Source organism: Sander vitreus, chromosome 12 (assembly GCF_031162955.1).
Source record: "Sander vitreus isolate 19-12246 chromosome 12, sanVit1, whole genome shotgun sequence".
Classification (NCBI taxonomy): Eukaryota; Metazoa; Chordata; class Actinopteri; order Perciformes; family Percidae; genus Sander; species Sander vitreus.
This window is the reverse complement of record NC_135866.1, coordinates 24,182,802-24,199,226: the sequence shown is the minus strand read 5'-3', so window position 1 is coordinate 24,199,226 and position 16,425 is coordinate 24,182,802. Positions and strand designations below refer to the sequence as shown.

Here is a 16,425-nt window from a genome sequence, read left to right as displayed (position 1 = left end):
AGGACAGCTGTGCTCGTTATTGTAAGTGCAATGATAAGTTAAAGTCAGTATTATCAAACCGTATGAATGTGTGTCCCAGCCCAGGCCAGCATAGGAAAATAACTAACAATGTAAAAATCAACAAGCCACTGACAGACATGTTCAAATTTGATTGATTCAATAAATTATTATTTTGTCTTAAATCCACCAGCCATTTTCATATTATACCAACATTTACAGCATCCTGAGCCTTTCTGGTAAGGTTACTAGGAAATCTCAGCCCAGAGTCATTTTATTCTCCCCAAAACAAGTTTCCTTTTTATTTTGAAAGAACTATACAAAAACAAAATCGCAACTTTTTTGCAACTTTCACTGTCTCCCGCAACTTCATTGCAACAAACATACAAAAGACATCGCAACTTTTATTGCAATTTTTTACAAAAGCTCCCGCGAAATCAGGCGTTTTGGGCCGCAACAATCTCAAAAAAAGGCCGCGAAATCCTGGAGGGACTGAGAAATGATTGCAGTCAATAATGTGTGAACAAATGGCCAATAAAACAAATCAAAATGCCCAAACCCAAATTTAAAAAGGCACCTATTCATCCAAAACATTATACAGTAGCAGCTTTGCATTGCATTTCTTCAAGTCTACCCAAATACTGTATTTTAGCTTGTGTGCTTCAGAACAGGCTTCTTTCAATTCAGCATTATTATGTATGTGTGTTTAAGTGCCTGTTTGTGTGTCTGTGTGCAAAATCTCCCAGTGTGTGTGTTTGTGTACTAAGAAGGTTTTCATCGGGGCTTAACTCTGACAGTTCTGTCTCCGTTCTGCTACCAGATCAATAATATAGTCGCTGATGACTGTACTAACACTGGGAGCACAAACACACACACGCGCAAGCACACGCATGCGCACGCACGCACACGTGCGTGCACGCACACACACACACACACACACACACACACACACACACACACAGCTGAGTGTGCGAGTGTGACAGACACAGCCTGTCTGTGACTGTGGTGGATATTAGGCTTATTAGGAGTGTCTGGGTTTCAGAGTGACTCATGCTAACTCAGTGTGTCTTTGCAGGGTAGCAGGTTAAAAGGGCTTAACATGAGAATGCATTCCCCCCTCCCCCCCCCCCTCTTACATTTCAATCTCATTTTTTATTTAAAAAAGATGACATTTCTCCAATTTCAATTCTGTGACAGTTTTGGAATGATTTTTGTTGTGTTCAAAATTATTCTGTGGAAATGTGGATGTCAACAGGAGGTTGACACATTGTAGCTGAAAATTATGCCTCAATATAAATGATGAAAGGCAGGGAGCTAAAATATCCTGCTCCAGTGCAAAGTGTGTAAAATATTTAGTCCATATATGTTTTCCTTAAATTAGATTTGACTGGCCTAATGGGCGTAGATTGAAATAAAAAAACATAATGGTGAGCATAGGTTAATTGTACGTGTTGAACTTGCTCCCTGGGAAAGATTTGAACACAGATATAGTTCCTACTTGTTAAAATTCATCATGGCCAGTCCATGGTCTAAATAAGCTGTGGGCCCTGTTGACCCAGCCTGGTTCCAGACTTCTCATCACTTCCCACATCTCAGATGTGTGATTACATTACAATGATTACATTACAGACCACAGTGTGGGTGTGACAGTGTTGTTTTATAAAAAGTGTTGCAATGAACACATTTCAACAGGAAGTATTGAGAATGACAGTTGTTGTCTTCTCTACCATGACATTGAGCTTTTTTTTCCTACTTATCTCACATTTCTTTAGACGCACATTGTCAGCAGAGCTGGTGGGAGTCTTTTGCTGAGTGATACGCATGCACGCAAGCACGCACAGACGCACGCACGCACACACACACGCACAGGTTTAATAAGGCCAGTTGTGTTATGCGCTTCTTTACTGATTAGATTATTATTCAATCTATTATTTAACATTTTTGTGTCTTTTTCTGTCATTCATTACCCCCATAGGCACGAAATACAGGAACTGTATTTCTGAACTGGCACCTCTCCTGCTACCTGTCCACACCACCTGATCCATGCGGGTCCATGCTTGCATCCATGCATCCACCCTCCAGTACCCGAGCCAAGTCCCTACAGACTACTTACCTTCTTACTATACAAGTAAGACAGGCAAGCTAGCAAGGCTACCAAAAACTAGCCAATTAATGCAGCCTGCTGTCTCTATCACGCAGCTCCTGCGTATCAGGTCGTACTGGTCCCTTAAGAGTCTCCCAACCTAGTAAGAAGCAAAAATAACTACAGAAAAACATCCACAAACATTGGGACAAGATCACCACCGCTTTATTGGTTGTGGTACGGCTGACTCAAATAACAACCCTGGAATCCGCATATATCTTTAATTGTCATGAACAACTTTAAATCAACTGTTCTTAGCAGCTACCAGCTGTCATGACAACTGAAAATGAAGTCAGCAGGTCTGAGAGGTCACTAAAAACTTATAGATAGACTAATGAATGAAGCAAAAAGTGAGATTATTGGGCTCCCTGTTTGTGGAATCAGAGTGCTCTGCTGATCAAGCCTTTTCTGTCATAGAGTAAACTTACAATGATTGTCCTTTTTTGGCCTTAACTTTCAAAGAAAAACTGCAAAAGAAACATTCCTCCATTATAGACAAACATTAAAAATAATTTTCTACTTCCACTGTTGCGACTGAAGTCACAGTGTGTGAAACTGCATTGATCTACTGCTAGATAAAAGCTGGGCTGGCGTCATATTATTGTACATGAGTCTGAAACAAACAACAATACGTAGACATTTCTAAGCAATACCAAAACTTCTGAAGACCTGGAAATGATGAACTAGATTAATTTCAGCTCCATTTCCCAACATGCTCTGTTTCCCCCATTTCCCATCCTGCCATCTGACCGTCTACTGTTTCCTCTTCCTCTGCGCCCCTTTTTTTGCTCCACACTCACTCCATAAGATCAATGTGTAGAGTTCAGTATGGATCACAATAAATGCTAGTATTTAAAAATGTAACTCACACCTTCTCTTCTATTCCCTCTCTCTCCCAGATCAATAACAAGAACACACGCATGAATCCACAATTGGCAAGCAGTCAGCCTTCTCTGGATCAATAAAGGTTTAAAATTGAACATTCTCATCAGCTCATCATTATACTCATTGTGTTATCCATATTTCTGAGCTGGTAAAGACAGGAATTTAGAGGAATTTAGAATTAAGAAGAATTTCAATCCAAAATGGTGAAGAAAGTGCTGCGTTTAAATTAGAGAATTGGTGTTATTTAGTATCAAAGGCATCCAATGTCAGAGAGAAACAAAGTAATCTAAAGATCACAGTTTAAGGTAAGATATTTGTTTTTCCCTTTTCCTTTTCTTCAATCAAAACTTTAAGAGCCTTTTCAATTTTTCAAAAAATACCAGATCTGAGCTGAACTCAACATTTGGGGACATTGGCTCAGAGGTACTGGCCTTTAACTAAAAGTCTGTGTGTGTTTCATCCAAGCTTGATGACGACATAAACATTCAGAGCACTGGCATTTAGAGAGGAGCGTGTAATGGGATTCCAGATGATCCAGTTTATGGGCATGATAGAGAGGAGTCTAAAATGTTCCATCCCCCCTAAAAGGACTATTAGGGACCTTTCTTTGAAAATAGTTTTTCAATTTAATAAAAAAAAAAACAGGTAACAGCAAAGCTGCTCCCCTCTGCAAACATGTTCTTTAGTCGGTATGTGCTGAGTAGAAGCAGAGATAGAGCCACAGTGCAGTGAGCCTAAGTTGGCAGCTGAGCGCCCCAACAGCTTCTGGGTAATGGGCCCTCGCTAGACGGGTCGTATTTTCCCGCCAGACAAGCGGCGGTGGGTCTCGCCGGGTGCTGCGGTTACAGCCAATGCTTTTGCACACACACACACACACACACACACACACACACACACACACACACACACACACACATACACACACACAAGCTCGCCACTCAGCAGCCAGACAAGCACACAGCAGTGCATCCGATTACCAGACAAATGTCGCAAATATGCACAGCCAAAAGAGGCAGACAAATAGCCCACCCTAGGAGAAGGCTTCTCCTCAGCCAGCAGAGTGAAGTGGCCACCACGGTGCAACCAGAGCTCAGATATCTGTATCTACTTTTTGTGTGTTCACTGTCAGAAGAGGTCAACTGGGATGATTAGATAAAGGGACTGGGAGCAGGTAAACACTGGGCAGAGTGAGGTACACCAACTCAGATAACAGAAAGAGAAACTACTTTAGTTCTCTGGGGTGTTTCCTCCCTTGTTATATTTCTTTGGTCAAAATCAAGGACAAGTTATTCTGTTACTTTTAACTTCCAAAACCAGAGATCGTCCGATAAAGATGGTAAACTGGAAGGATAACAGACACACTGAAATGTGAAAAGACAAGAGAGAGTGAGCTAATAAGACAAGAGACTATAAAAGTGAATGGTACTGAATAACAAAAGAAGCCAAGGATGAGTGGAGGGGGAAGGTATGTTTCCTCAACTTCAGTAATATAGCTTGCAGGACAAAAAGCTTGGCTTGGCTAACAGCTCAGGAATGTGGCACTTTAGCTATTTAATCTGGCTAACGTACCATAAAATATGTGATTACGTACTTGTTGCACACGTTACTCTGTCAGTCGTTACTTTGTCAGTCGTTACTCTGTCAGTGAAATATTGAGCGCAATATGGTTAGAAATATTGATTAAACCAACATAAAGTTAACTGCTAAAGAGACTTGAGTGGATGTGGTTGGTAATTAAGGTTAGGCGACAAATACAAAAGAGTAGTGCTTCAAAAGTGAACACAAACAATACTGTACAATACAATCATAATCACAGTTAAAGATTTCCACCTCTTATGTTGTCTAAGCCCAGAAAAAAACAAAAACACCAACGTTTCACTTTGCAACCTTGATATTTAGGGCAGAATTGTCCTTTAACTAATGAGGCAACGCATATCGCTCTCTTCTTTCCGCAGACAAAAACATTGTCTCTGTTTGACTGATCAACACACACACAGTCACACAGTGGATTTGTTCTTTTTGAAGTGATAAAGCAGCAGCATATGCCGTGGCAGACACCGTGACCTGTGGTGACTGATTTAAACTGGAAACAAAGGCAGAGCTGAGGAGCTCATTAGCACCTCTGAAAGTCTTTATCTTTCACAACACAACAGGAGCCGATTCCTGAACTGCCAGCCACACAGCTGCACGTAACACTCATTCTTAATTGAACTTTTCTGCGGTTTAACCTGTCTGTCTATGTGGGAACAGATTTCCATTAATGTTAGGGTACTTGATTGCTTACTTTTTTTAATAGAGCTGTTAAATCCAAATGTTAAAGACAAAGTCAACTGAAAGGACATTTGGTGTATGATTCACACTTGATTTTAAAGATTCCCTTCTTGTGGCACAAGAAAATCTGTATTTTCAGTAGTTGCGAGGATACTCAAAGTTTTTATTTCCTCTCCTCAACTTATAACTATAAGTTATTCCAGGACAAGGCCATGACCAGCCTTGTCCACAGTCCCATCCTCCTTGTTTTGCTACATTCTATCTAGGGCAGGCATCAGCCAAGGTGTCTGAAATCCCCACATAGTTATTGTATTGTCCCTGGTTATAACAACACTGGTTACATTATATCGGCTGTGCCTCAGTCTATGAACCTGTGGTCTGTCTGGGAGTAGAAACTAGAGCTGCTCCTTGGGGAAAGCCAGTAAGACTGCCTGTAAAGGAGTTTTTAAAGAAACACTAATACATGCTTCCTGGCTTTCAGAAAGTATCTTAAGATAGTATCATCCTCCAAATGATACATTTAATGTACTGAAAGAGGTGATTAACTTGATCATTTGTGACAATTTGAATTATGAATTACCTCAGGAAAAAAAGCTAGTAGGCTAAGTGGTAGAAAACACACTGGTACAATGTCGTGATAGCTAACGGTTCCTGGACATTTTCAGCATTTTGAAATAATGTAGCTGGAAACCGATAAAATAATTGTGAAGAAGTATATTTGTATGGAACACTGGCCTTTGGGATACTTTTTTTTAATCCTAGACACCTGAAAGCGTTAGCTAGCTAATGTGACAAAGACTTATAGAGTAGCTAGCGGTAGCTGTAATGCTAACCAAGAAGACACCAATAAATTAGCTTTTGCTAAAGAGAAATGAGCGGATTCCTGCACCATCCCACACTGCAACTGGACCGCCTGGATTTTGAACATGGCGAGCAAGACAGCTAACAAAAAATCTAACTATCATCAGGGTTAAAAGTTTGCACCATCTACTAGCCAATTGCTGGTAAAATATGCAAGTGGCTGGTAGATTTGCTTCACTCACCAGCCTAAAAACAATGGTAATGTCAATACGTCTCGCCACAAATGCTACCAAGATAAATTCCTGCACATCTTGTAGCTGCCAATTACATTTTTCCCTGGGACAAGCAGCAATGACTAAACATTTTCAGAACAGAAACAATACTAATGTCTCAGAGGTAATTGAACAATAAATCCATGCTTCAGGCACTATAAACTTCTACCATATTGCCTTGTTGGACTATTGTGTTTTGCCAAACCATTTGTCAATTTGGTAATTACCTCCAAGTCAAACAAAGTGGACAGCCTATAAAAAGCAATGGAAGACAGTGTAATCCACAAGACGCTCCTTACTAAATAAGAAACCCATCTAATCGAGTTAGCAAGATGGCAGCCTTTATCCCATCTGTGTGCAGCTGGGTGATGAAGTGGAAGACGTGTTTTTTTGGACTCCACACCTCTTCCATCTCCCATGTTGCTGCTGTTTTAAATGGGGGCCCTCAATACAGCCCTGTGACAGCGTTGAGCAGCTAAATGCATGCACCAGTTAATTAGACTTGTGAAAGAATCGGGTTTAGACCATCATTCTGCTCTTTGTTGGTCCACCCCTCAAATTGAAACGAGAATTACAATGCTGGCATATGAGTAATTAGTTTGAGACGGATGGAATCCCCACTCGCTTAACAGAATCAAAGAGGAGAAACGATGATGGATTGTGTGCGTCTATTTATGTGTGTGTGTGAGAGAGACTGAGAGTGAGACAGAGAAATGGAGACAGACACTTTAATCACGTTACATAGTCCAGAGAGACAAGCTAAGTGCGTTACCACTATTGTGTCAGAAGTGCTGTTTTCACATTGGGACTGGTATGGAATCTGTAGAATTTGTTCTTGGAGCACAGAGCAGAGACGAAGTTTGGGTCCAAACTCAATCAGCAGCAGATAATATGACAATCTCCTTACATTGTGTACAGTTTACTTCCTCTCGTCGCAAAGAAAAACAAAGACCCTGGGCAGAACAAAGGACTCCTGTGACAGCTGCACATTATCTTTGTGAGAAGCAATTTCAGTTTTTAATGGACAATTAATAGTGTGTCATGTTTGCAAAACCGGGGATTTGCTTTGTGCCATTAGACCTGAGCCAACATTTATTTAACCTTCTAACACTGTTCCGGTCAAAAATGACCGATTTATACATTCCCTGTACCATAGAAATGGCATTTTTCGTCAGATTGCCTCAAGACCTTGTGATATCCTTCACAAAAGGCATTTGAACAAATAACATTCATTGTGACTACTTTCTTTGAATTTTGAGTGATTTATTCAACTTAGTCACACTTCTTTTCTTTACGGTCAAAAATGACCGCCGTAGGAAATTAATGGGAAAGAGTATAATTTTTATCCAGGAGATAAAAGACTTCTCCATACACACACTCCTACAACTTTCCTGTGCTTGTGTACCCAGTCACAGGTGCAAAGCTTCCATTTGCAAGGGACACTGCACCATGACTGCAATTTGCCATTTGTGCGTGTGAACCACCAATGTTCGCACACACATGCATGCACGCACACACAGAAACACACACACCCACACATACACACAAACAGACACACATGTACGCCCACTCACACATACACCCACACTCTCACACACACACACACACACACACACACACACACACACACACACACACACTTTATGTTGTCAGTTTATGTTGTCATGTTGCCACTTGTGCATGTGAACTACCAATGTTCGCACACACATGCATGCACGCACACACAGAAACACAAACACACACACACACACACACACACACACACACACACACACACACACAGTTCATGTTGTCATGTTGCCACTTGTGCATGTGAACCACCAATGTTCACACACACATGCATGCACGCACACACAGAAACACACCCACACCCACACACACACGTTGTAGATGTTAATGTTCTAATAAGGATCTTTTACAATAAATATTCTATTAAAAATACTTTTGTCATTTGTTATGGCATTCATGTTAAATTAAGAGCAGCTAAAACTGACCGAAAACAGTAAATTAAACCGTGTTTAAAGGTTAAACTACCAAAAGCAGCCGTTGATCAACCTGGAGTGTTACACTGACAGGGTTGGCACGATTTGAAAAAGAAAGTAATTTTGCTCTCTACTGCTGCTGCTGCTGCAAAAAAGAGGTATTCTGCCATATTTTAAGGAAGTTGTGAGATTTGTGAGAAATTAGTGAGATTTCTAAGGATTAGGTTTCTATGTTAGCATAACACAAGGTCATGTCTGGGTCTGGCAAATGCAAAATGCAGAATCAAATATAGGTTGATTTTTAATTATGACATTCTATAGCTCCAATTATAAAATACAGGTTATTTCAGATACAAATTCGTATAAGAGCATTATTCATATGAAAAATGATTTTGATCATTTTGATCATTAGTCAGTCGCATGATCATCAAATCCAGATTAAATGACATCAGATGTCTTTTAAGTTCAAAATCCAAATCCGCATAGTGTGACTCATTCCCTGTACGCCTCTGATCTAAAAGGTGCTAGAGTATGTGTAGTCAGTGAGTTTTTGACTGATCTATATTCTTTTCTCAAGGCACTTACACATACAATCAGGTTAATAAGACGTCTCAAGTTATCATCCTTGAGCTTTTATTATACTTTGCCTGAAAATACCTCTGCACTGAGCAACATGTTTTATAAAGTGATTACAACTTAATTGCTTCATGCCCTCTTCAATATTGGACTGTCTGCTGAATGTGTAATTAGGTAATTCCTTGCTAACACGTTGCCATGACAACTTGATATAGTTATGTCAGGTTGTACACAAGTTGCCAAAAAAATCCATTAATGCTGCTTTAAATTGGACATCTGCTTGGGCTAAGTAGCTAGGTAGCTCTGTCCGAGAGAAACGTCTGTATTGTGTTAAGTAATGTACAGTTAGAAGCAGCTAGTCCTTTCAACAATTGATTGTTGCAATTACTTATTAAAGATAAATGGTACACATAGCTGTATGTATAGCTGGATATGCAATCAAAAGGGAAGCTAGAGCTACCAGATGTATGTATTTCTAACACTTTGATATGTGTTAAGTGTGTGAATTTATAAGCAAACGATATAAATACATTTTGCAGCTCTACTGTAGCAGGTGTGTGAATAACGGCAAGAAGGAACACAATCTAGTGCACCAGAGGAATGTAGGAGGAACTCTCTCTCTCTCTCTCCCTCTCTCTCCCTCTCCCTCTCTCTCCCTCTCTCTCTCTCGCTCTCTCTCTCTCTCTCCCTCTCCTTCTCTCTCTCCCTCTCTCTCTCTCTCTCCCTCTCTATTCCTCTCCCTCTCTCTCTCCCTCTCCCTCTCTCTCTCCCTCTCCCTCTCCCTCTCCCTCTCCCTCTCTCTCTTCCTCTTTCTCTTGTCCCCCCCTCTCTCCCTCTCCCTCTCTCTCTCCCTCCTCCTCTCTCTCTCTCTCCCTCTCCCTCTCTCTCTCTCCCTCTCTCTCTCTCTCCCCCTCTCTCTCCCTCTCCCTCTCTCTCTCTCCCCCTCTCTCTCCCTCTCTCTCTCTCTCTCTCTCTCTCCGACCTCCGAAGCAAAACAACAGCATTTTTTAACTGTGGTTTGTAATCATAGAGATGAATTTTGGACACACTACTAATGTGACCACCTGCAAAGCCAGTCACCTGCAAGAGCACAGCTGACACACACAGGTAGAGCATACAGAAGAAGATCTGACAGGTGAGAGACAAACACACAAACACACCTGATGCTAGTCATGCTTCCAGTCTCAGAGCCAAGCTTGCATCTCTCCAGCTGAGTGGCAACAATCTGTCGTTCGGCTTCCAGCTCCCTGGTCAGACGTTCAAACTGCAACTCCTGGAGAGAGAGGGGGGCGGGGAGAGAAAGACAGAATGTGACAATGTGTTTATTTACTGTCACATTTACAGTCATCCCGAACATTATTTTGGCCCCGTTTTCTCTGAACACATTTTTAATTGTTGTGAAATGGACTCTGCCGTCTGTGGTGGGAGAACAGGCCAGATAGCACTGTGTCTGCCAGTTTCACACTGCCAGATATTCACTGAGAAGAGCTTGATATGAAGCAAAACAGTGACACCAAACTAAAGCCATCACAAATGTAATATTTGTTATTGCTGCGACTAGGAAACTCATGAAACAGATGAAGTTTTGGCATGAAGAATGTTGTCATTTCCGTCAGTTGAAAGCTTTAGTCTAATGCCTGCCTGACAAATCATCTATTCACTCTAACTGTATGGATTTGCATCCTGCTGTTACCACGAGGTGGCTGCCATGAAGGGAGGGGTGGAGGTTGTCAGTCACATCACCTCAGTTGAAGAATCCGTAGCTGCAGTGTAGCGCCCACTGAAGAAACACTGTCACCATACTGCTGGATGTTAATACACTCTAAAATATGTGGCCTAAATCCGACTCACCATAACAGTAAATGTGCATAAAAACTATAGGGGTGGGAATCACCAGAGGCCCCACGATACGATATTATCACAATATGTATGTCACAATTCGATGTTATATTCATTTTAATTATATTGCAATATTTTCCAACATCAAATTATTTCCCCAAAGGAAAACTTTGTCAACATCTGTTTGATCTAAACAGATACATTTCTGTTTGTTCATCTTACGATCTAGTGGACTGAAAAATCAATTGGTATGATTTTTTCAGTAGATGTGCAATTTATATTATATATATCACGATATTATCCAAATATATATATTTGGATAATATCGTGATACTTTGTATCGATTTCCCCCCCAATAAAAACAGTTGGATGGAAACACACTTATGCAAGAATATTTTCATTTTTTTACCCTAAATGTCTCTTACTTGTTTCTGTGAGGCTTACTCATACAACTGTTCTCAGTCTGATTTACCAAACCCCCCAAACTACATAAACCTGTTGTACAATTCACATTTCAACTTGATGAATTCATGACTATTCATTTGGAGATGTGCCTTCGAGAGATGTGGTCATTAGTATAGTCAACGCCTCGAAACTGCTATAAGGCTATCTGTTCTGCTCCAGGCAAGTGTCAGTCACAAAAGTGTTACTCTATCAGGTGTTATAGCAGAGGGTGCCTGGACTCAGACAGTGACCTGAACGAATACCCTGAAGCAGCTGTCGGAATGTGACAATTTTCCTCACATCTACTGAATTGTAAAAGTTGGCATGCCAAAATTACTCCTGCCAAAAAAAAGAAGAAATCTTGTAGAACATTTTAGTGATAGCAGGCCATGATGAGTTTTTTTTTTCAGCATAAAAATTCTCAAGTGAAATACATGCTATCGTAATTATCTGTATAGAAAACTTTTAATACAAGAACATTATATCTCTTTTTATATCTTGTATGCGCCATTTAATAACAAATCTGTTCTTATGAGTGCTTCTTCCAAGAGGCCCATTGTTTTTACACTTAATTTATGCTGTTGAATGTGTGATAAATAACCACCAATTAACTGATACGCAAACAAACCAACAGCTGATTATAGTATTTGAGTCTGCTGCTGCGATCATTATAGTTGATTAAACTTAACTGATTTCATCAATTTGTGCAAAGGAAAAAAAAAGAAAATACTAATTAATCCATCCAAATTAAGCTTTGTATCAGTAGAAACCCGGTAGTATTTTCAAATAACAGTGCTTCCCTCCCTCATGTCCCCCTTTTTTGGCCCGAAGCTAGAGACTACAGCCACTACCTCACCGCTGGTGGAGTCTGTGACTGTTAAATGCCGACCATTCTACATTCCACGCGAATTCACGGCTGTGTTTATACTCGGTGTTTACATCCCACCAAGTGCTAATGCTACCAATGCGTTAGCTGAACTTTACGATGCTATCAGTGAGCTCCAAAGCGCATATCCGGATGGACTATTTATTGCTGCTGGTGATATATATGATGATTTATATTCTACCTTCACCTCACGGTGAACCTAACTTATAACAATCAGTGCTCTGTTACAAGTCTACTTATGCCCTGTCTTTTGTTGTCTGTTGTCTGTCCTGTCCCTTGTCTGTTCTGCTCTACTTTACAGTCCCTCCAGGATTTTGCGATGTCGCGATCGCGCCAATTCACGCGAATTCAACCAATCACCGCAAATTTGGTGCGACTCGCAATTTTGACCAATCACCGCATCTTATCCGCACATTTGACCAATAACCTGAAGTTTCCCGCGACTTCAACAAATCACAGCAGTCCCACGTGCACTCTGAGAGCCAATTACCAAGTGTGAGATGAGTGAGAACGGGTTGATCATTTCCTTGTTTTTGATATGAAGACGAGACGTGTGTGTGACTCATTTACCAACAAAACGTACAGCGAAAGACCGTGCAAAACATTTCAGACCGTCCGATACATTTTAACATCAATGTAGACTTTAACGATTTAAAAGTCGCTGAACTTGCTGCCGTTTCCATCCTGGTTGTCGGCTCTCTGCAGCGGGTGGGGCTACTGCTCCGTTCCCCCCCGCGACTGACGCTTGCACACACACACAAACACACACACAGACACACACACAAACAATACACACACGGTGGATGCAGGAGAAAAAGGAGATGAGATGACACGATGACCTAAATTGAGGACAGCTGTGCTCGTTATTGTAAGTGCAATGATAAGTTAAAGTCAGTATTATCAAACCGTATGAATGTGTGTCCCAGCCCAGGCCAGCATAGGAAAATAACTAACAATGTAAAAATCAACAAGCCACTGACAGACATGTTCAAATTTGATTGATTCAATAAATTATTATTTTGTCTTAAATCCACCAGCCATTTTCATATTATACCAACATTTACAGCATCCTGAGCCTTTCTGGTAAGGTTACTAGGAAATCTCAGCCCAGAGTCATTTTATTCTCCCCAAAACAAGTTTCCTTTTTATTTTGAAAGAACTATACAAAAACAAAACTGCAACAATCTCAAAAAAAGGCCGCGAAATCCTGGAGGGACTGACTTTAAGTAGTAATTGCACTTTATGTGTAGTCTATAATGTGTGTGCACTATAATGTAGCCTGTCTCGTATGTTGTTTTTATATAATGTCGTTTTTCTATAATGTCGTTTTTATATATTGGCACCAACTTCTAAAATTATTTCACATTTCTACTACATAAATGACCCAATTTAAATACATATTCATCTTTCCAGCGGTGAAATAGCCCTTTAAGTGAAGAGCACACAGTGTCTACACACCGGAGTACCTGTCCTGAAAGTGAGATTTAGATCTTAAATGGGATTCTGACAGTTTTCTGGTGGGTTTCCAGATAATAAAAGTGATGGAATTATAATAAAGCATGTCTACAGGAGATATAATCAATCAATGTTACCTGGTCAGCATTTTAATACAAAAGAGATATTCTGAAAAATAGATTTAAAAAAGATACAAAATTCTGAATTTGAATCTGAATTATCTTTATATATTTCATTTGGTTTGATGGTCAATTGCTGAAGATTAAAGTAGAATTGCAGACAACAGCGATTCTGTGGTTCAGGATCTTTGAAGTGGCATTTCTAAATATATATTTTACACTACATGCCACATTCACCCCATTTGCACACACATGCATACACTTATAGCATAGGCTGATGATAATCTAATTATTCACACGTACATTTGCAGATTCAGTATCTTGTCCTAGGAAACTTTAACACGTGGACTAGGGGCAGGGGATCGAAACACCGATCTTCTGATTAGTGGACGACCTGCTCTACCTCCACACACACAAACAGTACGCATTATATATACACTTATCTGTCTCGTATTATGTTCTCATTTGACACTTTACAACAACACATTAGACTATGTGCATGACAAATGGCCTGTTGCACTTCTAACACTGAATCCTTTTGGAGTTTCAAACCAAATGAAGCTACAGTACATCCATTCAAAAAGCAATAGCATATCCTTAAAAGTTAACATACAATAAAAAGTCAGACTACTCTGCTTGCACAGACACGGTCAGAAAAACAACTTAACTTTATAATAGTTTTAACATTTTAGGTGCCCTCAAAATATCACTGAAAAATATATTTCCCAGTATGAAATAACATTAATCTCATTTATAATGATTACATCATGAGTATTTTCCTTTTAAGAATACTGACAGAGAGCAGAGTGCCAGTCTGTGGGAGATTAAACACTGATGATGCCTGAGGCAACTCCAGGCTTCCCACCATAATGATACAATTTGATTATAATGAATCATTAATGTAATAAGTTAACAAATCAAATTGCAAATTTTACCGTAATTATGCACCATCTTCGTGTTATTAATGGTAACTGGACACACATACTGGCACGCAGGCGTGGATATAGAAACATGCCCGCAATACATGTGCACACGCATTGGCATAAATGCACGCTTGCACAGAAGCACACACAGATATAAATGCATGGATTCTGAAGCGTATAGACCCATATGAGAACCACAACTTCCACACATAAATTAACATTGCTGCTGTGACACTGAGTTGGTTTATTGAATCACTAACATTGCCAGGATTATAAAAGGCTTCCCATTGCCTTTATGACATAGTTAAAGAGACAGTCCAACCCAAAATAAAAAAATACATATTTTTCCTCTTCCCTGTAGTGCTATTTATCAATCCAGATTGTTTTGGTGTGAATTGAAATTGTGTTGGATATCGGCTGTAAAGATGTCTGCCTTCTCTCCAATATAACAAAACGAGATGGCACTCTGCTTGTGGTGCTCAAAGCGGCAACAAAAATACATTTGAATAACTCAACAGCAATGTCTCTTTTTAGAAATCAAGACCCAGTAACTCAATACAATCCACAGTGAGCAGTTTCATGTAGGAACTATTTTCCTTCTATTGGCGGGTGTAGTTCGGGAGAAAAACAATTGCACCTATATGAAACTGCTCACAACCAGGGTCTGTGGATTATCTTGAGTAACTGGTTCATTTCTTCCTGAAAGACATTGCTGTTGAGTTTTTCAAATGTATATTTTTGGCGCTTTGAGAACCACAAGCCATCACAGTGCCATATAGTTCCATTATATTGGGGAGAAGGCAGATGTCTTTATGGCCGATATCTCCAACACTGGGCAACTCACATCAAAACAATCTAGATTGATAAAAAGTACTGAAGGTAAAAGGTAAAAATTGTGGGGTTTTTTCTACTGTAAAACACTAAATGCAACTTCTGCCAGTCTAAAATGTTGTTAATGCAGAACAGTCTGTTAATGTTAACACGCACAGACACAGACACAGACACACACACACACACACACTGCTGTGAAATCTCTCAAGTGTGAATAAACTGCAAGAGCAACATGTACACATGTAGACTCTTTCAGGATGATACATAGATGTGCACTGCAGATGAAAATAAAGCTGCTTAACAGAAAAAGTAATACAAAAAAAGAATCACCTGGCTACATTAGTTGTGCTGAGTTGACTGTATTTACTGAGCTGATAATAAATCATTTTTGAAATGGATAAAAATAACACCTTTTTAGCACTAGTGTTAAAGTTTTAGCATGGAGCCATCAGCAAGAAAAACAGAGATGATTTCATTTCATTGCTTAAAGGCACATTTGAACATTAAAATTGTAATCCTTTGATGCAAACACAAACCAGCCACTTGCTACAAAGCTACTTCGTAGCTGCAAGACATTCTATCACACAGAGTTAAGAAACTGAAACTTTTTACATCTCCAACACGACTGAACACAAGAGAACTGCAAGCTTTTCCCTGTGTGATCTGACTTTTTTTGCAATCAATCAATCTAACTACCCGTATCAGCTGGAAAGGAAAAACCGAGAAACAACAACCTACTTCGATATAACATCTCCAGAGCAGATGAAGGAAAAGATGAAACGTTTTTCTTTGTTTGTTTGCTTGTTTGGTGCTCCGACAGCTGAGAGCATAGAGGCTGAGTGGCTAAGCGAGTTGACTAACTAGCTGGATGGCAAGCTGTGAGAATTCAGTTGTAAGGCTTCTTGAAAACATCCAAACAAAAGCCATCGTTCCCTCCTTCCCCCCACCTGCCCCTCCGATCTGTTCTCCCTCCAATTCAGGGCAGACAGGCAGACACCTGT

At 40.0% G+C, this 16,425-nt stretch overlaps 1 protein-coding gene across 1 annotated transcript in view; it reads right to left on the bottom strand.

Annotated features, from left to right (window-relative positions):
• Positions 1-16,425, bottom strand: part of LOC144527041 (catenin delta-2-like) — a 162,433-nt gene that overhangs the window by 101,245 nt on the left and 44,763 nt on the right. The window contains exon 3 of the mRNA XM_078264871.1: positions 10,088-10,200. Coding sequence (XP_078120997.1) covers positions 10,088-10,200 — 113 coding nt within the window. The remainder of the gene's footprint in view (positions 1-10,087; positions 10,201-16,425) is intronic.